This window comes from Cervus elaphus, chromosome 1, assembly GCF_910594005.1.
Source record: "Cervus elaphus chromosome 1, mCerEla1.1, whole genome shotgun sequence".
In the NCBI taxonomy this organism is placed as follows: domain Eukaryota; kingdom Metazoa; phylum Chordata; class Mammalia; order Artiodactyla; family Cervidae; genus Cervus; species Cervus elaphus.
The window spans coordinates 21,216,220-21,239,962 of NC_057815.1; the positions used below are offsets into that span (position 1 = coordinate 21,216,220).

Below are 23,743 nucleotides of genomic sequence, written 5' to 3' on the forward strand. Positions count from 1 at the left end.
TCCATCCAACATAGGAAATGATGGAACTCAAAACTATGGCTCCTCTGGAAATCTGGGAAACGGGATTACTGCCACAAGCAGAGTCCCTCTGTCCAACCATGATGGTTGCATAGCATGAGCAAGAAGTAAACCTTTGTTGCTTTAAGAGACATTAAAGGATTCCGGGCTTACAATCACAGAATAATTTAACCTATCCTCTTTGGTATAAACCATGTATAAAATCAAACTTCGAATGGATTTAGGAATCTCAGTTTTCTTGCAGGTTCTTCTGAACCTCGTTCCTGTTGATGGTAAGTAGTCATCAAGTATTCAACTGTTACTTAGCAGACTTAAAAATTTTCCTTTTACTAGCAAATTGTGCAAACTGTCCAAAGCAAATTGTGACATGTGTGACAACCAGTGTGTCCAAAGATGACCCTGTCCGTGGCCTCCTAAAGTTGCTCCCCACAACATCACATTAAGATGTTCCTCTGTTAATGGAGGACAACACTCTGTGCTCAGGGAGTCTGTGGAGTTTCCCATTCTCTATGCTTACCTTCAGAAATTACACTTTACTGAGCCTTGGTGAGTCTCCATGCTCAGTCTGCCAATCAACCCACCTTGTCCAAACCTTCACTAAAGGAGATAACGGCCACCTGTGTTCACATTTGTTTCAGACTATTGACCTGATAGCTCAGTCGGTAAAGAATCCACCCGCAACGTAGGAGACCCCTGGTTCAATCCCTGGGTCAGAAGATCCCCTGGAGAAGGGGTAGGCCACACACTCCAGTATTCTTGGGCTTCCCTTGTGGCTTGGCTGGTAAAGAATCCACCTGCAATGTGGGGACCTGGGTTTGATCCCTGGATTGGGAAGATCCCCTGGAGAAGGGAAAGGCTACCCAGTCCGGTATTCTGGCCTGGAGAATTGCATGGACAGTTTAGTCCATGGAATCACAAAGAGTTGGACACGACTGAGCGGCTTTCACTTTCACTTTTCACTGACATGATCAAGCAGCTCAGTGCCCAGATGGACTCTGCGTGCCCTCTAGTGGTTTTATACGCACATGACCACTGCTGGCTTGGCTAAGAGGGACAGGTCTGTCTTCCATGACTTTATTAGGCCTTGTTTGCTACTCTACACGGGCTTCCTTGATGGCTCAGGCTGTAAAGAATCCAGCTGCAATGAGAGACACCCAGGTTCAATCCCTGGGTTTGGTAAGATCGCCTGGGTAAGAGAGCAGCTACCCACTCCAGTGTTCTCGTCTGGAGAAGTCCATGGACAAAGGAACCTGACGGGCAACAGTCCCATGGGGTCCCAAAGAGGCAGACAGGACTGAGCAACTCACACACACACACTACACCACATAGCCTTGAAGCATTCTATACTTTACCCTCGGGACACACTATAGTCCTGGAAACTTCTTCTGTATTTAATAATGACAATTCATCTTTAGCATTAAAACATAGAAAAAATATCTGGGATGGAGACATATCAAAATGTTAACAGTGGTCACCTCCTGAGGAGGGAAGTTGAACGAGTGAGGGGCTTGGGCAATTCACATTTGCATTTCATACTTCTGAGTGTGTTTTATGTTGTTTGTTTGCTTGTTTAAACAAGTGAGCACATATTCCTGTATTACTTTTAAGTGAATGACTTTTAAAATAAGTCTTTGGAATAGCCCTTTATGGTTTATAGTCTGCTTTTGGTCTGTTACCTCCTTAGAACCATGACTATCCTGAGAAGTACTTTCCTATTTAGTTGTCAGAGAACTCTTATTGTGCACCATGTGCAGGCACTTGCCATGCAAATCTATGTTTAATCTTCACAGTGTTCCTACCATGTAGGTGTTATTGCCACCATTTTACATAGGAGGAAATCAAGGCTTAGGGATGTGGAAATCAAGGCTTAGGGATGTGAAATGAGTTGTTCAAGGTTCACAGCTATAAGTGTCCAGAGACATGAAATAGAAGCACAGAGATGAAGCAACCTGTCAAGTTCAAGCAAATGGAAGAAAGGGATCAAACCTGGGTCTTCAGACTTCCCCTCCAAATCACAAGATAAATTGGCTGCCTGTGGGGCCCTGAGGCTTCACTTAAGCTTCCTCTGAAGTTCTGTCCTCACGTGCTAGGCAACCACGCTGGCATAATTTAGAGGAAAGAAGGATCAAAATATTCCTATGGGGACCTTAGTGTACGTTTAAATTAAAGAAGCTAAGATGAAAGGTGGCCTTAGGCTATGACTTTATTGAGCTTTACTGGAAACAGTTTGAAACCAAACTGTTATGAAACCAAAACAGAATTTCCAAATCCACTTACATTACAAGCCTGCTAGCTATGTGACCTTGGGTAATTCACTTAACCTCTATGATCTTCAATTTCTATATTCCTTTAAAAACCCAAATAAATAGATTCACATGAAAGTGATCTTGCAAAAGGAGCTGCTATAGCCCCTGATTTAGAATGGGTGTTCAGTAAGTACTCACATGATATATTCTTGGCCCTGGAAGTCAAAACGGAGACCAAGGTGGGTGCAGGTCATCCTGGGGTCATAAGGCACGATCTCCTAAAGGACTTTAAAATCACACGCAGACCCACAGGCTCTCAGCTACCATCCTCTGTGCAATCACCCTCCCCACACTAACCAGCCACTCCCGTCTCTTCCTGCTGAGATTTGCTGCCTGTGGTGAGCATGGTGACAGCCCCAGAGACATCCACACCTGAATCCCTGGACACCTGTGAATATGCGCATCTATACAGCAAACGAGATTTTACACGTGTGATAAAGGTTAAAGGCTTCGAGCTGGGGAGAGTATCAATGGTTATCCGTGTGGGCCCAGTCTAATTACAGTGAGTCTCCTACATACATACGTTCAAGTTGCGAGCTCTCAAGAAAACAAACATAGGTTCACGTGTTCAATCACGTAAGTTAGTTCACGTGTGTGGTGCACATTTTCACACGCAGACACCCGCTACACGTGGCTGTGATTTCGTGCACTTTACTGCACCGTAGTGAGGAGAATACAGATTATGTAGTCTTTATTTCAAGCCTAGGATGTCTGGAGGCGAGCCTCGCAGCAGCAGTGGTGCAGCTGGTCCTACTGTCCTCAAGGTACTGTAAGAGTCCAAAAACGTTTATGTGTTTGTTGTTTTTCATGTACTATTTGTGTGAAAAGTGTTACAAGCCTAGTACAGTACCATGTAGCTGGTTGGGTGAGTTGGGGACTAACTCTTGTGGACTTAGGAACAAAATGGACTTGGGAATGCACTCTCGGAACAGAGCGCGTCCACACGCAGGGACCTTGCTGCTGCAGCGAGCTTCTCCCAGCTGCCGCCAGGGAAAGACGTTAAGGACAGAAGGGTAAGAGAGGGCGTGAAGGGTTTGAAGACGGAGGAAGTGGCGTCCAGGCTGCCCTGGGAAGCTGAAAGCAGCGAGGAAGCTGATGCCCCGGGGAGCCCCCGGCAGGAGACAGAGCCGCGCTGACAGCTGGATTTTAGCCCGGGAGACCCGTGTCAGACTCCAGACAACCAGACTCCAGGCACAACCGTCAGAGAACGCACTCTCATCTTAAGCTGTGGGCTGGCGGTGGTCGGTTCCAGCGGCTGCAGGAGGCTCACACGTGGCTGGAGGCGAGGAGCGGGTCCCCAGCGGGCGTGCACGTCCTTCTGAGGCGTTAAATGGGGAGATCCCCGGGCCAAGGCTGGGGGATCAGGACCGAATGGAGCCCTAAAGAGAGAGAGGTTCATTCAGGGGCGGCCTAGACTCCAGGGGCCCGAGTCTTCGTGGGGAAGAGATGGGGGAAGGCAGCTGGTTTGCCCTGTCTCTTTCCATCAGGAAGCGTCTGCAGACAGAGGGGAAGGTGTCAAGGCAGGGACAGGAAGAGGGGGGAGAAGGTGGAAAGAGAACAGACTCTAGGGTGGAAACAAGAGAGATCCGTGGACACGACGAAGGGCGGTTATCAGGAGTCTGGGATGAGTGAGATCAGCTTGCTTTGGGGTTTTTTTTTTGCACAGAAGTTTAAGTAACTTCCCTGTGGTAAGAAGTCATGTCTCTTGATGTAGCAAGATGGGATGTGAGGTCAGACTGCAGAGAGTGGAGAAGATGTGGAAATCACATAGCTCAGGAGAAACACAAACCCAGACACCCGATCACAGAGCGGAACCCCTTGAGAGGGGAAGAGAATTTGGGCAAATGCAGTCAGCAGGGATTCCTCTGGCGGCAGAGCGGTGAAGACTGTGCTCCCAGGGCAGGCGGTTACAGTGGATCCCTGGTCCGGGAGCTGAGACCCCACATGCCACACGGTGCGGCCGAAAACCAGAACCTTCAGTCAGCAGTTTCCTCCCTCCAGAAAGAGCCGCTTGGAACGCAAATGCCTGTCTCCCGTCAAGGCCTGTCCTCAGGAAAGTGAAAGTCGCTCAGTCGTGTCCCACTCTTTGCGACCCCATGGACATACAATCCCTGGGATTCTCCAGGCCAGAATACTGGAGTGGGTAGCCTTTCCCTTCTCCAGGGGATCTTCCCAACCCAGGGACTGAACCCAGGTCTCCCACATAGCAGGCGGATTCTTTAACCAGCTGAGCCACAGGGGAAGTTCAACATGGGTCTCTGTCAAATGGTTTTGTGCAGTTATTGAGTATCATCGGATCATTTTTTTCTCCATCTTGTCTTATCCTCAACACGCTCAAGTTGGGAGGGGATGTGTAGTGGTGGCAGAGTCAGCGAGGTAAATGGGAATGTTTGCAATTAAAGCACAAGACAGAGACTGGACCCTAGTTGCCCACTGTAACCGCCCTCTCGTGAGCCTGGGCCGTCTCTGCTCTCAGCTGGGCTTTAGTGGCCTCAGCTGCCTGCTGCGCTCACTGCCCCAGCTTCTGTTTAGTCACCCTCACCTCCTGCAGGCTCAAGCTCTAACCTGGCTCTCACCTGCCATCCTCGAAACAACAGCTCTTCCTTCATGCAGACACCTGGTATTCTCCCCTGCGGATCCCCCAGCGCACATCTGCCACGTGAACGGTCGTCCTGGAGATGAGGGCTGTGATGGCCCAGGCTCCCTTAACCTCGTATCTCCACCACCCATCCTCACACAGAGCGATCTCTCCTCCGCGTGTAGGAGGGCCTGTGGCCACCCAGCGTCAGGGCCTGTGGCCACAGCTCTCCTCCCGCCCTTTCCACGCGCTCCTCCCCACCCCGGCTGTCCTGGGCACTGTGACCCGCTCAGCCCAGATCATCTCTAGGCCCTGCCACCAACAGAGGCTGCTTGTGGCTGACCTTTTCGATATTCGGCTCCTGTCCTTCCCCCATCCGGTTCCAGCCTACCTTGTCAACCTGCTTCTCCTTATAAATTCTATCCTTCCAACCCCACAACCTTGTTAGTCTCCAGCTGTAATCCAAGGTTTCTGTGATGTTGTGGTTTATAAGAAATACTTTTTAATATTTGATCATTTGGAGCTGGAGAAGGCAACGGCAACCCACTCCAGTACTCTTGCCTGGAAAATCCCATGGACGGAGGAACCTGGTAGGCTGCAGTCCATGGGGTCGCTAAGAGTCAGACACGACTGAGCAACTTCACTTTCACTTTCCACCCCCACTACACACAGACACACACACTGAAACTGCATCTCAGAATGCTAAAGACTCTCTGGTCTCTGCCTTTGCTCTTTGTTTCTTCTAATCCCACCCTCGTTCACCTCAACGTCGAGGCCAAAATGCAGTCCATTGTTTGAAACTTACTTCACCCTCTGTGAAGGCTCTGCTGGTCTCTTCAAGTGGGTTTCATTGCTCTTTCTCTTGAGCCCTTAACGTGTGAATGTTCATGTTCTCTATCCTCTTGGACAAAGGGGTTCTTAACTCATTCTCAGAGTCACTTGAGATGCTCCCTAAAATTATATATGCCTCTGCTCCGCCCCTAGATTCAGATTCAGGGTCTGGAGCAGAGCCCATTGGTGGTGGTTGTTCAGACACTAAGTCATGTCCGACTCTTTGCAACCCCACGGACTGCAGCACGCCAGGCTTCCCCATCCTTCACCATCACCTGGAGCTTGCTCAAACTCATGTCCATAGAGTCAGTGATGCCATCTAACCTCTGTTGTTCCTTTCTCCTCCTGCCCTCAATCTTTCCTAGCATCTAGGTGTTTTCCAATGTCACCTCTTTGAATCAGGTGGCCAAAGTTTCAGAGCTTCAGCTTCAGCATCAGTCCTTCTGATGAATATTCAGGGTTGATTTCCTTTAGGATGGACTGGTTTGATCTCCTTGCAGTCCAAGGGACTCTCAAGAGTCTTCTCCAGCACCACAGTTTGAAAGCATTGTTTCTTTGTCGCTCAGCCTTCTTTATGGTCTCACATTAGTACATGACTACTGGGAAAGCCATAGCTTTAACTATATGGACCTTTGTCGGCAAAGTGATGTTTGCCGGACTGCTGCTTTTTACTACGCTGGGTTTGTTATAGTTTTCCTTACAAGGAACAAACGTCTTTTAATGTTGTGACCAGGAAGAATCAAACCTATGCCCTCTGCAGTGGAAGCATGGAGTCCTAACTGCTGGAGCACTAGGGAAGTCCTCCACTTATTTGTGTTTTTAATACAGACTCTGATATAGACCTGAGACTGAGAACTATTGTCTTATTTTGAATTTTTCCTCACCGGGAGAACAAAGGGGAGATTACCAGGAAAGATAAATGGAAAGGAAAGTTTGAATCAGATTTCTGAACCTCAGTTTGGTTACCTTTAAAAGGAGGATAATAACCCCTTCTTCCTTGGTTTATTATGAAGCTTAAGGGAGGCAATATGTAGTAAACATATAAGACTGAGTCCTACAGAGTGAAGACACTTAATACACACATCCCACTCACTTAATAGTAAAGGCTGCCAGCTTCATGCAGTGTTTAATAAAGCTGGTATCTGTGATCTTTAACTTAACTGCTTATACCCTATGTGAAGGATTTGTAAGTTACACCCTGACTGCCCTGAGCTCTGGATGCTGAAGAAAGCTGTATGGAAATTACTTCATCACTCAGTGGCTTAATGTTGAAGTACTTTTCTTTCTGGAAACATGGAGCTTTTCACCACTGTTGACTCAGTTAACAGAACGAGCACAAGAAGAAGCATTACTTCATCCCATTCACAGTGCAGAGAAGAGTGCACAGGAGGGTTTCCATGCGACTTTCACATGCACTGTCTCATCCAATCTTCCTGAAGCCGTGCAAGGGAGACGTTGGTTTCCCAGTTACCTAGATGTGGAAGTTGAGGCCCCGAAGAACTTAAGACAATTTGCTAAAAGTTACATAAGTAGAAGTGGCAGAACTGCAAATCGAACCCAGTTAGTATTAGTATGATTTCACGTCTGACGCTCTTTACCTTCACCACAAATGATCCCGACAACGATCTGATCATTTGGTCAGAGGGTGGAGACATCCATGCTGATCATCACAGTTCAAAACTGCGTGATGCAGGGAACAAGTTTGCCTGTTCACAAATGATTCAAAGACCCATCCACTTCACTGGGTGAACTGCACTCAGCGTGTACTCTTGCCTCTACCAGCTCACATTTGCGTTGGCAAAGTCCTACTCAACTTTGAAGACTCAGGCCTCCCTGAGCACGTTCAGGTAGCTTTCCCTGACACCTATGTCACCCAGCTAGCCAGACATATTCTTCTCCTTTTTTCTTTTCTTTAAAGCTCAAGGGAAAACAAGCTGTATCTATGCAATCAGTTTCTTCTTGGATCTAGAAAGCAGAACAGCTATAAAACGTCAACTTGATACCTCTGCAGTGGAGTGGCATGTTGGATGGTGAGATGAAGTTGCTGCCTCCAGGGGGTGGCAGGATGGAGAAAGGATGGCCCTTGCTGCCTTTCATTGTCTCTGTCCAAAACTAAATTCCCACCATCTCCTTTACTTGCTCTAACAAACCTTCATTTTAAAAAATGTCAGCTTTTTTTTTTCTAGTAATAAATTGCCTTAAAAGTCAAATGGTCCCCAAGTTCACACTCAAGTGGAAATGACTGATAACTGGTCTTTGCCCAGAAGCAGATTTTCAGAGAAGGGAGGGCCTGAGAGAACTCTGTGTCCTAGGCACCAGCAGAAGGGAGGCGCAGACACCATGGAGGTGTGTGTCAGTCAAACGTAGAGAAAGGATTCAGAAAGCAGAAGCCAGAGACTCTGACAACAAGCATGACCTTCTCCACCACTGTACTGGGGCTGGACCTGTCATCTGGGATCCAAGTCCAAAGTTCTGTTTCTTTTTTTTCCCTTATATGTATATATTTTTTCTTTTTATTTTTTTTATTGAAGGATAATTGCTTTACAGAATTTTGTTGTTTTCTGTCAAACCTCAACATGAATCAGCCATAGGTATACAACACAACATTTATAGAAACACTAGAGAACCGAGTTCACTAAAGTTTGGGATTTTTGTCTAAATCATTTCCCATTATGTTCAGGAGAAAGTATATTGACAAACCTTGCAAACAAGACAGTGAATCAAAATAACTCAACATAGGGCGTTCTCATTTAGGCAGAAAAGGTTTTTCCACTAAAGACCTAACACATGGAAAGCCACATCATGACTAAGTTGTGTGCCCAGGGAGTGTTAACATGGAGAACAGCTTGAACCACTTGGAAAAAGTTAGAACATGGGGACAAGGATCGGATCTCACATCTCTGCTCATCCACATTCTGCTTTCCTCTGAGGACAAGCTCAAATTCTACCTCCCTCAGGAAGCTTTCCCTGATTCTACCCACCCTGCACTTTCTGCCAGACTCCCACAGTATTTCACTTGAACCACTTTAACTTAGCTCCAATAACCTAGTTCTCAGCACAGCATCTGGCACACAGGAGGTGTCAGGAAATACTTCTTGAATGAATGTAAGAATCTACATCATAAACATTCATCTGCTCTCTAGATAGGTTCAAACCCAAGCCTTGTTTCTTCGGCTTGTTTTAAAAGCTGTTAAAAGACTTCAGGAGGGAACTGAAGCACTTACCAAAGCCCCTCAAATAGAGATATTATTGACATATTAACATGTGCTATACATGTAGACATATACATTTATGTGCAAGAACAGCCTGCCTTTACAGAATACAGTTGACCCTTGACCAACATAGATTTAAACTATAGGCCCACTCACACTTGGATTGTTTCCTTCTTTAGCTCTCATTTTATTTACTGGAATATAATTGTTTTCCCACGGTGTGTTAGTTTCTGCTGCACAATGAAATGAATCAGCTGTATGTACACACATATCCGCTCCTCTGGGAGCCCCCTCCCACCCCACACGCCCATCCCCACCCCTCTAGGTCATCAGAGCACTGAGCTGAGCTCCTGAGCCAGACATCAGGCGCCCACCAGGCATCTGTTTGATACATGGGAGTGTATGTATGTCGATCCTAGTCTCCCAGTTCATCCCACTGTATTTTCTCAATAATAAATACTAGAGCATGACAGGCTTGAGCATTGGTTGAATCTGCCAACACGGAAATGAAGATACAGAGGAACTGAGTATACAGAGGGCTCAGTATAAATTACGTGCAAATTTTCGGTTGTATAGAAGGTCAGCACCCCAACCCACCCCCTTGGTAAGGGTCAACTGTATACATGTATGTGCTTAGTTACTCAGTCATATCCGATTCTTTGCAACCCCATGGACTGTAACCCACCAGGCTCCTCTGTCCACGGGATCCTCCAGGTAAGAATACTGGAGTGGGTTGCCATGCCCTCCTCCAGAGGATCTTCCCAATCAAGGGATCGAACCCAGGCCTCCCGCATTGCAGGCAGATTCTTTACCATCTGAGCCACCAGGGAAGCCCAAGAATCCTGGAGTGGGTAGCCTAACCCTTTGCCAGCGGATCTTCCTGACCCAGGAATCAAACCAGGGTCTCCTACATTGCAGGTGGATTCTTTACCAGCTGAGCTACCAGAGAAGCCCCAACTGTGTGTATAAACATGTGTGAATGAATCCATTCAGAGCCCCTGTATGGTAGCAGTGGACATGCACATGCAGTCAGAATAAGTGGGACCGAGGGCCATGGTTTGAAAAGCAGGCCCAAGGGCCCCTGCCCACCACAGCTGCTACACAGCCACATTGTCTGGGAGTCCTCTCTGTGTCTTTTCCTTTGGGCGTACACGAGGCATCCTGTGCCCCTTCTTGCTGTCTTCTCCATCCACACAAGCCCGGGTCTCCCAGCTGCTGCAGGCCTGGACCTACAGCTCCATCACGGGCCAGCCAGGTGCTAGAGTGGGAGACTGAAAAATAAGTCCTGATGAATCAGTCGTAGCTGCCAGTTCAGCCTCTCCCTACGATTGAATCCTGGCTCCTCCTCAAGGTTAGCACGTGAGTTATATTAGCCATCTCACATCTCTGGATTTGATTTTTATCTGCAAAATGCAGATAATAGTAGCATCCACCCTCCAAGGCCTTGTGAGCATGGGCCAAGGTCATATACATATAGCACGTAAGTCTGGAACATAAAAAATATTTAGCAAACGATCGTTATTATCATTACCATCAGTATTGTTTTCTGTGTCTTTCCAAAGAAAATCCAGCTGGTGGACTGGGGTTTTCTATTGCATTGATGTCAAAACCACATCTTCCAGAAACTACTCTAGGACCCCCTGATGCATCCAACTTGGTCACAGCACCCACAAGCACACAGGCTTCTGACCTACCACAATGGAGGGTAAGTGCAGAGTTTCTCCATTCAGACTCCTTAGTCCCGAGACACCTACCACTAGTTAAACAATATTCTACTGTTTAAGTCAACACAGCCTCATTTTCTGACATATCCAGAAATGCTGTTTATTAACTTCAGAATTAGTCTCCTATTCCTTTTCCTTGACAATTTTGTAAAAGTAAATATGTAAAAGCCCCAGAAGCAGAGCAGCAAATTGTACTTTTCTCCACTGAAAGGCTCCCCCATTTGAGGGTACTCGATCACATTATAACATTGCAGAACTGTCAAGAGTGTAATTAGTCTGCGTTTCTTCACTTTCCTGATGGGGCAATCGTTTAAGACACGGCTTTATAAGGGACCAAATGAAGTGGTGAGTGACATGTGATGCTGTGATCTTTGGGGTACCCGTCAGGGGAAGGGGCAGAAGGCGGGCTGGGAGAGGCAGTCTTTGAAGACAAGGCCATGTTCAGCCTGAAGATGCTCCCACTTCTGCTCCTCCTCCACGTGCAGCTTTCCAGGGCCTTCCCAGTGTCTTCTGCATCCCCAGAAGAGAAAAATAGAAACATTGTTCAGGTACCTCAACTATCATTTAGGTGGGTGGATGACTTGCTGGTGATGAGAAAATTCTTTGGGTTATCGTCTCTTTTTAGTTGAAACAGCCTGAAGGAATTACGTGAATGATTTGCTTGAGGCTGAACATCTTGTTTCAATGATTAGGAGAGTTCCAAACGGGGCTCTCTGAAAGCCGGGCGTGCAAACATGCTGGACTCTTCAAACACTCGGAAAGCATGCCCGCCAAGCTGCTCCAGCTGGGAAAACCTTTTAGAAGGAATGGTTTTAATTACAAAATGATTTTCTTTCTCACTTACCTAAGATTTCCTTTCTAGAATGTCTGCAATGCAGTTACTACATCACTGGTGCTTTCTATATGGACTTGTCTTTGCAGCCAAATATCTCAGGTGTACAAGAGAGTGTGAGGATGGGAAACTATGAGAAACTAGAAATCAGTTCATCATGCAGTCATATTTCCTAAAATCAGACTATGGGGCTGTTTATAAACTCTTGGAAGCATTGTAAAAAGCAAGACTGATAGCTTTTTTCCCATTGTTTAGCAGTATGAAAGTCAGGCCAAGGCTTTAAAGAAACACAAAGGAATGTTGTCAGAAATTTGTCATGCACAATTTTCTTAGCATTACAGTTTCAGAAAAGTATTTTTTTCTTGTTGATTCTTTTTGTTTGATTTTAAAAAAAATATTTCTTACCATGATACAGTCACCCATGGCATGATAGCCAGAAGTGATTAAGTACTTATTCCGCACAGGGTGCCCCGCTCAGCATTTCTCAAATATTGTCTCGTTTCATCCTACAGCAACCCTGTGAGGACAAATTATTAATTCCACTTTAGAGATAAAAGTGAATTTTAAATCATCTAAGTGATGTGTCCAGGACACAATTAATCCGTGGCAGAGCTAAGTTTTGAACCCAAAGCTATCTATCTGATCTCCAAGCCTGTGTGAGCACAAAATTGCTGTGTCCTGCGTCACTTGCAAAGTGCCATTTCAGGATGCTTAAGGTGAAAGAAAGAAGCCTCATAATTGGCTCATTAACAACTTTCAGAACCGTTACTTGTTAATGAGTTTCTGGCCCCTCTTGAAGAGTTACTGTGGCGCATAAGAGGCTAATGAGAGTGATGCCGCTATTACTCCAAAACATGTTTGGTGTTCTTCTCAAGTTCTTCCCAGTTCTCATCTGGGAAGCAACATGGTGAATTGGGACCTGATTATCATCTTGACAAGTTCCTTATTTTTTTGCATCTTCATGTCGGTGTGAATGATTAACCCTCCTCTACAACAGTGAAAAGAGGATTAAGAAAGAGAATCTGCATGCTGCAACTAATACTTCAAGAAGTCAATAAATGTTTATGCTGTTTTGTTTTGTTTTGCTTTTTAATAAAAATAAGAAGGCAGTCTCCTAACTGTATACCAGCATTTTGCTTGAGATGTCGATCTTACCCCTAATGAAATACCTACTTTTATGAATAATATTAATTGTAGCACTGAAGGGATGAACTATTCTTTCCAGTAGGCACTTTTCTGTCAAAGTCAACCAACAAATTTGTGCTTTTATCTTTGTGGCGATCAGGTTATTAGCCCTGGTTTGACCTCTGCACTAACTTAAAAAGGAATGCAAAACCCCAGAGAACTGAAGGTAATTTCACAGCAAATCCCTTATATGTCTGTCTTTTTCCAGAATTACCTAGAGAAGTTCTACCAATTGCCAAGGTACAAATATAAATCTGAAAGGAAGAGCAAAACTAATGTGATTGTTGAGACACTTAAAAGAATGCAGCGATTCTTCGGGCTGAATGAGACAGGGAAGCCAGATGAGGAAACCTTGGAGATGATGAGAAAGCCTCGCTGTGGAGTGCCCGACTCAGGGGGCTTTATGAGAACCCCAGGAAACCCCAAGTGGGAAAAAAATCAGCTGACCTACAGGTGACATTTCTCGAGTTTCAGAGTTTATTCACGGGGCCAGTGTTCACTGAACTCTTGCTGGGTTAGGCACTGATACGGAACTTGGAATCCACTAGAGACAAACAAATGTCCTTGTTCTTACACAGTTTAGATTCTAGTGAATGAGTGAGAGGATAAAGTGGTGAAGATCCCATGGGTTCTTGTCAATCCTGCCACTTTTGGTCTCCTTTCTCTAACAGTCTAAAGAGGTCTGTGGCAAAGTTAGGCTGCCTCTCTAAGAACTCATGTCGGTGGTTCATGGTTTAGTCACTAGGCTGTGTCTGACTCTTTATGACCCCGTGGACTGTAGCCCGCCAGGTTCCCCTGTCCACGGGACTTCCCAGGCAAGAATACTGGAGTGGGGTACCATTTCCTTCTCCAGGGGATCTTCCCCATCCAGGGATCAAATCTGAGACCCCAGCATTTACAGGCAGTCTCCTGCATTGCATGCAAGTGAATTCTTTACCACTGAGCCACCAGGGACCCCCCAAAAGACTTAATCATTGCTGGAGAGAATCTAGCCTCACCTTTCATCCATTTTGATGATATTAACTAATAATGATACCCAATATTTATTGAAGACTACTATATGCCAAGAAGTGAACTAAATGCTTTATATATATTTGCTCTCACAAAAACCTTATGAGAGGTGTACTATTTTACCATCCTCCTTTTATGAATAAGGAAGCTGAGTTTAAAGACATGTAGTAACCTGTCCAGAACCCAGGTCTGTCTTCAACCCTAAGTCCTTCACCCCTTCTTACACACTGTTCGGTGGTAGCATGTCACACATGCAACAAACTCCAAGCTAGAGCAATTTAATGTACCAAGGGGCTGCTGTTCCGAACAATAATGAGCCTTCTCATTTTGAAGGATTGTGAACTATACCCCAAACTTGACAAGGACGGATATAGAAGCACTTATTGAGGAAGCCTTTAAAGTCTGGAGTGACGTGTCACCCCTGACCTTCAACAGGACCTTGGACAAAGAAGCGGACATCCAGATTTCTTTTGCCCAAAAAGGTGGGCTCAAGGAAGCCAGGCGCGATTGTGCTTTCCCTGGCTAACCTGAAACTTGGCAAATACCTAATACAAATTGTTTTATTTCAGATCATGGGGACAATTCCCCATTTGATGGACCCAATGGAATTCTTGCCCATGCCTTTCAGCCAGGCCCGGGTATTGGAGGAGATGTTCATTTTGACGCAGAAGAAACATGGACCAAAACCCGTGAAAGTAAGTTAACCAAGGGACCACATGTAGCTTCTAACTGAGCTTTTTCACATTAGAATTTGCCCTCCTACACACACACACACATTATCTTTATTACCTCAAGATACTAAGGTAATTTCGGTTTAGAAAAAATCTTAAAAGCTAAATCCTGACCTTGTTTCCTAAGGCAGGAATCAGAAAACACAAATCATGGCTAAGTCCTTCCTGTTCCTATTTGTATACATGGAGTTTTATTGGAACAGGGCCACATACTCTTCCTTTTATGTATCATCTACGACCACTTTCATGCCACAATCTCAGAGTTTAGCAGTTGTCACAGAGACCTCATGGCTCACAAAATCTGAAATATTTACTATCTGGGCTCTCATAGAAAAAGTCTGCTTACCACTGACTTACTATTTAGGGCAAATCTTTATTTTAATATTGCGAAATTTTATGATGTTTGAAAAGATTTCTACTTTTGGAAATTCAGAAATATTTAGGTTTATTTAGAACACTGTCCTACCTAGGAAAGAGCAGCCATCTACATATTCTTGTTTATCTAGTTATTTCATCTTCATAGAACTATTTTTTCAAAGATATGTTCCCATATTGCAAACTACCCCTTTCAGGAGAAGACTCAGGGTAAGAATAAGATCACCTGAAGGAAAGAACTGAGTATAAGAAGAGGTATATTCAGACCATATGGTACTTTAAAAGGTTATAGGGTAACGAAAGGCCATGGAACACTTTTTTGAAAATAATAAGAAAGGAACATTTATCTTCACTTGGGACCTGTTCCTCCCACCATTTCCTCTAACATCAATGATCTAAGTATTTATTCTACCTAAATCCCTGTGCTTGGAGCTGTGTGTTCACAAAGATAATAAACTCTCCCCATGACTTCAGATTCTTGTTGCCCTCCCCACCAGTTCAGATGGTCATTACCGCTCACCTGATCCGAGTCCCACCTGGACTGTTCACTTCTAGTCTCTGTCCCTCTAATTCTCCCCAACACTGCAAGAAGTTTTGTTCTTAGAAAGCCCATGTCTACATTTGGAAAGCCCAGTATTTACATTTTCTAGGCCAGTTATGTCCACTTGACACTGAAAGCTCCAACTTGACACTGAAAGCTCCAACATCATCTTTCATGGCTTGTCTTCGCATTTCACACAGAGCAGCCACACTGCAATTCACTGTTCCCAGATGACAGCGTCTGCTCTCCACCCATCCTGCATGGGCTCACATTGCTTCCTCCTCCCGAAATGCCCTTGCCCACGCCCAAAGCCCCACCTTTCAAAGTCTCCCTTTTTCCATACTATGTCAACCAGTATGGAAACACCCCATTTTGTCTTCTTCTGAGAATCCTAGTAGCCTTTGTTTTGTCTTCTCTGACTTTCCTCCTCATTATTCTGTGCATTCAAGTTGTTTGCATGTGTCTCCCTGTCTAGTCTATGCAGATAATAAAAATCCCCCCAAGCTCCTTGCCCAGTACTTCAGGCACTCAAAGATGTTTTTTTTTTAAGCATTCATGAATGCAAGGTGGAAGAATGTGATGATCAAGAGCATGAGTCTTCAAGGCTAATTATCATCAGGAAGTGTTGAACACTGTGGTAAGGGCACAGGTCTTGCTATCATAACCAGGTTCAACCCCAGCTCTACCACTTATTAGTTGCAAGACGAATAACAAGGTTCCAAAATCTCTGGGCTTCAGTTCCTTTCTTGTAGAAGTATTATTAGAAATAATTTCTAAGAATGTTGTAAGATTAAATATTATTACAGTGACTAGCATATAAGAAAGTGCTCTGCAACTATGATTTTTTTAAAGTAGGCAGTGTTAGAAAATGCACTGCGTGTTTGTGAGACGACATGTAGACCAGTTGGAGGGAAGGGTTCACATCAGAAATCCAGTCCTCAGACGTCTGCCGGAGCCAGATTCAGTAGTCTTGGACTTGGCAAAGGAGCTTGGGCTTTATTTGACAGGAAGTGCAAGCCTTGAAAGTTTTTCAGTTCCTAGTTATGAAAGGCACGGTACTCATGGAAGTCAAAAGATAAGAGTAGGAACCAATAAGGGGTGGGGTTTGTCTCTTTCTGGTGGTAAATTTCTGATGCTTCCTGGAGAGCTCAGAATCAAGAAAGAGCCAGCGCTAGGCTCTGGGTGGTTGGAAGCCAAAGGGAGTCAACCCCGAACAGGAGGCCCGTCTTGTGGGATGACCGGCTTCTTTTCTTTGTGCCTCTTCACTGCGACTCTGCTCGTGGTGTTGTGGGTCTGGGAGGCTGGCGAGGAGTAGGTGTGCGGACATGGCGGGAGAGGGTCTCTGAGAGTCTTGAGACCTTTGATGGCCTCATTATCATTTCCCTAAACCTCAGGTCCATGACCTATAGGAACTAGAAGAAAGGCAGTCTAAGGCCTGATGAGGCGCTCATTACTCCTAATCGCAACCTATGACTCCTACCTTGTTTCCTTCCAGTCTCTATTTCATCAGATAATGAAGAGGAAAGGGAGAAGTCAGGTAGTTTGGGCCTGGAAGCTGCATTCCTCGAGATCTTATTCCCACCACCCTTCAATCCACTTCAACCCATTCACCGCACACGCTTGCATTTCAGATTACAACTTGTTTCCTGTTGCTGCCCATGAATTTGGCCATTCCTTAGGGCTGGCTCACTCCTCTGATCCTGGGGCCCTGATGTATCCCAACTACGCTTTCAATGACCCCAGCACCTACTCACTGCATCAAGATGACATCAATGGCATCCAGGCCATCTACGGTAAGGTCATCTTAAGCACATGGTGATGCCTGGGCACGTCAGGGATGCTCACTGCAGTCTGCTGTGATGATAGATGTTGGAGGGCACCTGGGAACCCATCAGGAGGAGAACACACAGGGAAAATGTGGTGGATGCAGGCCATACAGTAATGTGCAGCCCTGAGAAACTCTGACTCAGGTGGGCACAGATGAGTCTTTTGGAGAAGGAAATGCAGCCCACTCCAGTACTCTTGCCTGGAGAGTTCCATGGATGGAGGAGACTGGTAGGCTACAGTCCCTGGGGCCGCTCAGAGTCGGACACGACTGAGCAACTTCACTTTGTTTCTTTCTATAGTTCCTTTTGGAGAAGGAAATGGAAACCCACTCCAGGGTTCTTGCCTGGAGAATCTCATGGACAGAGGGGCCTGGTGGCCTACAGTCTATGGGGTTGCAAAGAGTTGGACATGACTGAGTAACTAACACACACACACACAGATGAGTCTTTAAAACATTGTGATTCCTGGATAAGAAACAGAATGATACATATCACACAGTGTACAAATTATACAGTGTGTTGAATCCACACAAATTAAGAATGCATATAGACAAAGCAAAGCATTTTCAAGAAACGTGCTAACAAACATATATTTATACATATATGTTGAACATATCAAGATAGTTGTCTGTGACAGAAAGAAGGAAGTGGGATGGAGTATGGAGAGATAGAAACATTTTTTGAAGCAGAGACATACTTTTCAGGTTTCAGGGAGGGATATAGAGGCCTTTGGCCCTGTCTAAGTGTGGTCTGGACTGGTCCATCTCTCCTTCCTCTTGCCCTCCTGCCCCCTCATGGCTGTAGGAACAAGAAGCCAGAGAAAGGTTTGCAGCTCTTTCTCTAAAATAAATAAATAAATAAATAAATAAAGTGTGGATTGGATAGTAGTGTTGTAGAGTCACATTGGGTAAAATATTCTCCCTTTCTGGTAAGACAGCAGTGTCAAAACCAAGCTTGCTAGAGTCCCACAACTATGAATTTTTTTCATGACAGTAGAATTTTCAGGAACAAGGAGACCTAGTCTATGACTACCTCTACTTCCCAATTCCTTTTCCTCTGAAAACACCTCCTTTCCTCGCTCACCCATATTTTAACTGCTTGCAACCTTTTGTTCTGCAATGAGAAAATACATTACAGTTTAAATATTTATAAGAAAAATATGTCTAAAATTGGACTGAGATTTATGCTGTCTGGCAGAACACTGATAGATAAGAGCTTCCTGAAGGTGGACTTTTGTGGGAAATGAGAAAGTAGATACCGAGTGACTAAACATGCAGAAAGAGGTGCCAAGAAGGGAAAGAAACATGGGGTTCTGATTTTAAACTGGCAGAGGGGAAGGGAGGGAATTCACATTTCTTTGCTTCACAACCTGGAACTGTCCCTAAAGTCACCACTACTCTTTTCTTTATTTTTTATCTAATCCTTCGGGCGTGCTGGGTCTCCATTGCTGCCCGGGTTTTCTCTAGCTGCGGCGAGAGGCGGCCACTCTTCGCTGCGGTACACAGACTTCTCACTGCAGTGGCTTCTCCTGCTGCGGGGCACAATCTCCAGGGTGCTCAAGCTGGAGTGGTCACGGCCTGTGGGCTCACTAGTGGCAGTTCCCGGGCGCATCAGTGTGGCAGACGGGCTTAGCTGCTCCGTGGCATGAGATACCTTCCCAGACCAGGGATCAGACCCATGTCTCCTGCCTTGGCAGGCGGATTCTCTACCAACTGAGCCATCAGGGAAGCCCTGTGTGATTTTTTAATTATAAAAAAAAAAAGACTTTAAAGAAAGTCTAATATGTGATTACTTTTTAACAGCTTGTAGGATAGTCAGGTAGCATTTCTTTTCATACCAAGACCCTTCAATGACCTGAGATGTATCGAATATACACCCGTGGGCTTATGTTTATAGTAAGTCTTCTTTTAATTTCAGGACCCTCAAGCAACCCTGTCCAACCTACTGGACCAACCACCCCCACAGCCTGCGACCCCAGACTGACGTTTGACGCTGTCACCACACTCCGTGGAGAAATACTCTTCTTCAAAGACAAGTATGAGAATGAAATATTCCTTCTTTTGACATCTTTACTGGCTAACTTAAAACTAGATTCTAATTAAGTCACACGGTACACATTGCTCAGCTTTTCCTTTGAATTCTATGCATGTGAATCTCAATGGAACTGGTAGTACTTTCTGGGTAACTCAAAACATCCCAGAAAAGAAAAAATAGTTTAAACATTGGTAAATATTCAGATGTTTCTGAAGATGTAAACAAACATGGGCTCTAGCTGTTGGAAATTCTGTGGCTGGGTTTCTCCGAGACCAAAATAGTATTCAGTTCTACCCAGATTCAGTCAGGTGAATGGACACTGTCCCTTAATAAGATCTGGGAGAAATCATCTGACTGAATTTTTCAGTCTTCCATTGGCTGTTTTGTGACTGTGGACCCACAGGCTGAGTGTGCTTGTATTCTAAATATCCTCATCATATCGTAGCCCCAGGGGTAAAGGGCCTAACAACAGAAGGCTTGTCAGTGTGTCAGAATGGCGGTAGCGTAAAATGTGACCGAGTGAGGCCGCTCCTGTCGGCTCCTCTGACACCTGCAGAGCGCTCACCAGGTGGACGGGGTCACCACAAAGACTGGTCACATGTTGGCCGCCGAGCTGCCAGCATCGCCTTCCTGTGTGTCATATCCTGTCAGCAGGAGGCCGCCTACGTGGCCTGTCACGCGTGCGTCTCTGCTTGTGTTCCACTAGGTACGTCTGGAGGAAGCACCGTCGGCTACGAATGATCGAATTCAATTTCATTTCTCTCTACTGGCCTTCCCTGCCAAACGGCATACAGGCTGCTTATGAGGATTTTGACAGGGACCTGATTTTCGTATTCAAAGGTAACTGCCCGAGGTTGTCCTCTTCATTTAGTTCCTGGTGGAGGGAAGGGCAGGAGGCCTTTGTGCTCTTTTCCAGGTTCAAAGAGGTGAGTCAAGGAGAGAGTGTTGACGCTGGCTGCATTTTTGTTGAGAGACCTGGGTTGGGTCCCCTGTCCACCACTAACTGCTGTGTGAACTTCAGCAGGTTGTACCCTCTTCAGGCATTAATTTCCTCATTTACAAAATAAAAACACTTCATTAGACCAGCTTTAGCATTCTTCCACCCTCATCCCGGGTATAATTCTCCAAGATTCCCCCAAGGTTCTAGTTAAATCTCTGGATAGCCGTCACATGAGATAAGACATCCAAGTGTGGGGCCCTGAATGCCAAGCTAAGATGTTGGGAATATTTTATTACAGGTGCTGGGGAACCATGAGGGCTATCATAGCCCAGTGATCTTAACTTGACCACCTTTTTCTTTTCAAGACTATTTTTTCCATTTTTATTCCTATGATGAATTTACGCAAAGGTTAAGAAATGATACACATTTTGTAGGAATGGAAAAACTCTATCTGACATACAACCTGAATCATTGACAGGCACGCAGTATTGGGCTCTGAGTGGCTATGACACTCAGCAAGGTTATCCCAAGCATATATCAAACTATGGCTTCCCAAGCAGTGTCCAGGCAATTGATGCAGCTGTTTCCTACAGGAGAAAAACGTACTTCTTTGTAAATGACCAATTCTGGAGGTAAGATTTGTTTCCATTAGAGATTGAAATCTGTGTTTTTCACCCTGTCTAGAAACCATCAATGATCAGGTATCTGAAGGTTTAACATATCTAGATGGTTTCTGATGAGCATTCTTTTTCACAAGATAATTGATGTTGCTATGGCTTTTGAAATTTTCATCAAGTTGAGACGCCTGCACAATGGTATTGAGCACGCTATATCCTGAAAAAGAGCTAACTTTAATAGAGCACTAAAGTGGGATACAAAGGAAGAGTTAGGCTAAGTCTCATTTATTCATAAAATTCTGAAAGTTAAATTCTACTACACTCAAGCAAATGTTATACTGAACTTATATTTATTCAGATAGAGATGATGAATCAATTAAGTAAAAACCTGAGAAACATAAGCTCTCTTTTTTGAAAGTAACACTGCACCAGCAATCAGAAATCTGCCTTAGTATTAGTGATACTGGTATATTTTATAAATAAATAGGTATGTACCCTTAGGTAGAGAAATTAACCATCATTAGTTCCAGTAAATAGGATATTGTGAAGGACTAATGAGAAAATATGTGTGAAGGCACTTTTTAAAGTATATACAATTTAAAGGAAATCATTATCATTGTATATTGTATTGGTCTTAAACTATGGAATGATTTTTTTCTCATCAGATATGATGACCAAAGTCAATCTATGGAACCAGGCTATCCCCAAAGCATACAAAGCTTTTTTCGAGGAATAAAAAGTAGAGTTGATGCAGTTTTCCAGGAGAATTGTAAGTAGAAAGTGAACTTAATAAATTTATTTAATTTTTAAAAAATATCTCATTTGCATTTGATAGTTATAATAGGACTGGAGTGGGGTTTTTTAATTGAAAATATCCAAGATCTTCTACTAGCTAATTCAATACATTGTATCTTTTTTTTTTTTTTTATAGCCTTCTTCCTTTTCTTCAGTGGACCAAAATATCATGCATTTGATTTTCATGCTCGTAGAGTTACTAGAATCAACAGAAGCAATATATGGCTTGACTGTAGATACAGTTGAAGCAAAATTAAATGTGATTGTATCCATTTTCTGAATATGGAAGGGAAGTTTAATTTGCACATCTATTACACTGTGTCCTATTTATATTTTCTGAATAACAAATAATGTTGTTTGCTATCACTGTATTCATTGGACCTGTCCTCAGTGAAATTACATTTGGAGTATCCACTGTTTGCAGAGGTTGATTTGGTTCTCATACATTCCATCTCATCTTAGTGAATCCATCACAAGAAGGAGATTAAGTCCTCTTTGCCACCTCAATCAATATTCATTATTTCCTTAACTTGTTTTTTTGACTTTTAAAATGCCCATTTATTCTTAAGTCTTTTAAATATGTCTTAAGTATACCTGATACATGTAATTTAGCACTGTGTTTTGGTTAGAAGTAAGGATTATGACCACAGAGAAGGAAATGGTAACCCACTCCAATATCCTTGCCTGGAAAATCCCATGGACAGAGGAGCCTGGCCAGCTATAGTCCATGGGGTCGCAAAGAGTAGGACACAACTCTTTGAGTGAATAAACAAGTGTTATGAACAACATAAGCAGTACACATTGCCTTGACCAAAAATGTGATGCTATTTTCCACTCTTGGAAGGAAATATTGTTGATACCTGTTGTGGATTGAATTGTATCCCCCCAAAAATGGTATATTGAAGCCCTCACCCCAAGTACCTATAGAACTAGCATCTCTGTTGATGTAATTAGTTAATATGAGGTTATTCTAGATTAGGGCAGGCCTAAAAACTGATGTTTTTATAAGAAGAGCAGACCCTAGATACCCAGTTGAGAAGGCTTTGTGAAGATGGAGCAGAGTGGGAATGATGCATCTACGTGCCAAGGCTTGACGGCAACCACCGGAAGCTGGGAAGAGGCAAGGAAAGATCCATCCTAGAGCCTTCAGAGAGAAGGACATGACCCTCCTGACTCCTTGATTTTGATTTGTAGCTTCCAGACTGTGATAAAAAAAAGTATTTTCTCTTGTTTTAAGCTACCAAGTTTGTGATACTTAGTTACAGCAGCTCTGGGAAGCTGAAACAGTACAGCTGCACTTAAAGAAATGAATCAGTACAGAAAGACAGAATTGAAACCCCAGTAAAGATGATTGGTATCTTCCCAGGGAAGCAGCAAAAAGGAGGGGTACCACCTCCTCTCCTGCCTCCTCCTTGGCTTCTAGAGTCTGAGCAAATGGGCTAGTTAGATCTGTTGTTCTTTATTTCTGTTTTCCCTGAGCTCCTCAAAAGGACACCCTCTACAGAAAACTAGGGTTTGCCACACAAACAGAACTGTGCTGGGCACAAAATTCAGTAACTCTTATTTAATTGAATTAAACTGAGATGAGATGCATAAATTTGCTAATGGATTGATTTTCTATTAAGAACTTTAAGATTCATGGGATCATAACGGTTAGTCCAGACATTAAAATCATTATAATATCCAGGGAGCTCAGGCTGGTGCTCTGTGATGACCTGGAGGAGTAGAATGGGGCGGGGGAGGGAGACTCAAGAGGGAGGGGACGTGTATATAATTATGGCTGATTCATGTTGACATACAGCAGAGACCACCATAGCACTGTAAGGAAATTATCCTCCAATTAAAAAATCATTATAATAAATTGGCAGCTAATAAGCTGCATGTTATGTAATAACATAATAAATATGTGAACTATAAAATATGTTTAACACTATCATATACTTTGTTCTTTTTCTGTTAAAATTTTTAAGCCCTGCAGATGATTAATTTAGTATAATTTGATACTTAATTTTGGTTCAAAATTTATCTATTAAGTGAGTTCAAAATAAATATTTTAAATGACTGACTTGTGATCTACTGGATTTCTTAATATACTACCACATAGTTAATCTAAAGTATAAAAAGAGAATTTTCAATATATTTGTGGGTATTTTCCCTTATCAGAAATATTATACTATTGATTTTACA

The 23,743-nt window shown here is 44.0% G+C and overlaps 1 protein-coding gene across 2 annotated transcripts; it reads left to right on the plus strand.

Annotated features, from left to right (window-relative positions):
- Positions 1-11,022: 11,022 nt before the first annotated feature.
- Positions 11,023-23,618, plus strand: MMP8 (matrix metallopeptidase 8). Of its 2 annotated transcripts, XM_043893958.1 has the most exons (10): positions 11,023-11,217; positions 12,895-13,139; positions 14,031-14,179; positions 14,267-14,392; positions 16,976-17,137; positions 19,088-19,205; positions 19,911-20,044; positions 20,623-20,776; positions 21,427-21,530; positions 21,693-23,618. In XM_043893958.1, the coding sequence occupies exons 1-10, from the start codon at positions 11,107-11,109 to the stop codon at positions 21,800-21,802; spliced, it is 1,413 nt and encodes a 470-aa protein (XP_043749893.1). In that variant the 5' UTR covers positions 11,023-11,106; the 3' UTR covers positions 21,803-23,618. The 2 variants fall into 2 exon arrangements, with proteins under 2 accessions (XP_043749893.1, XP_043749930.1); XM_043893995.1 differs by lacking the exon at positions 20,623-20,776 and having other exon boundaries at positions 21,693-21,782.
- The last annotated feature ends 125 nt before the right edge of the window (positions 23,619-23,743 follow it).

Coding starts and splice junctions, on each gene's coding strand:
- MMP8 (XM_043893958.1), top strand. CDS start 11,107: ATGTTCAGCCTGAAGATGCTCCCACTTCTGCTCCTCCTCCACGTGCAG. Junction 13,140..14,030: donor AAAAATCAGCTGACCTACAG/GTGACATTTCTC, acceptor CTCATTTTGAAG/GATTGTGAACTATACCCCAA. Junction 14,393..16,975: donor ATGGACCAAAACCCGTGAAA/GTAAGTTAACCA, acceptor CTTGCATTTCAG/ATTACAACTTGTTTCCTGTT.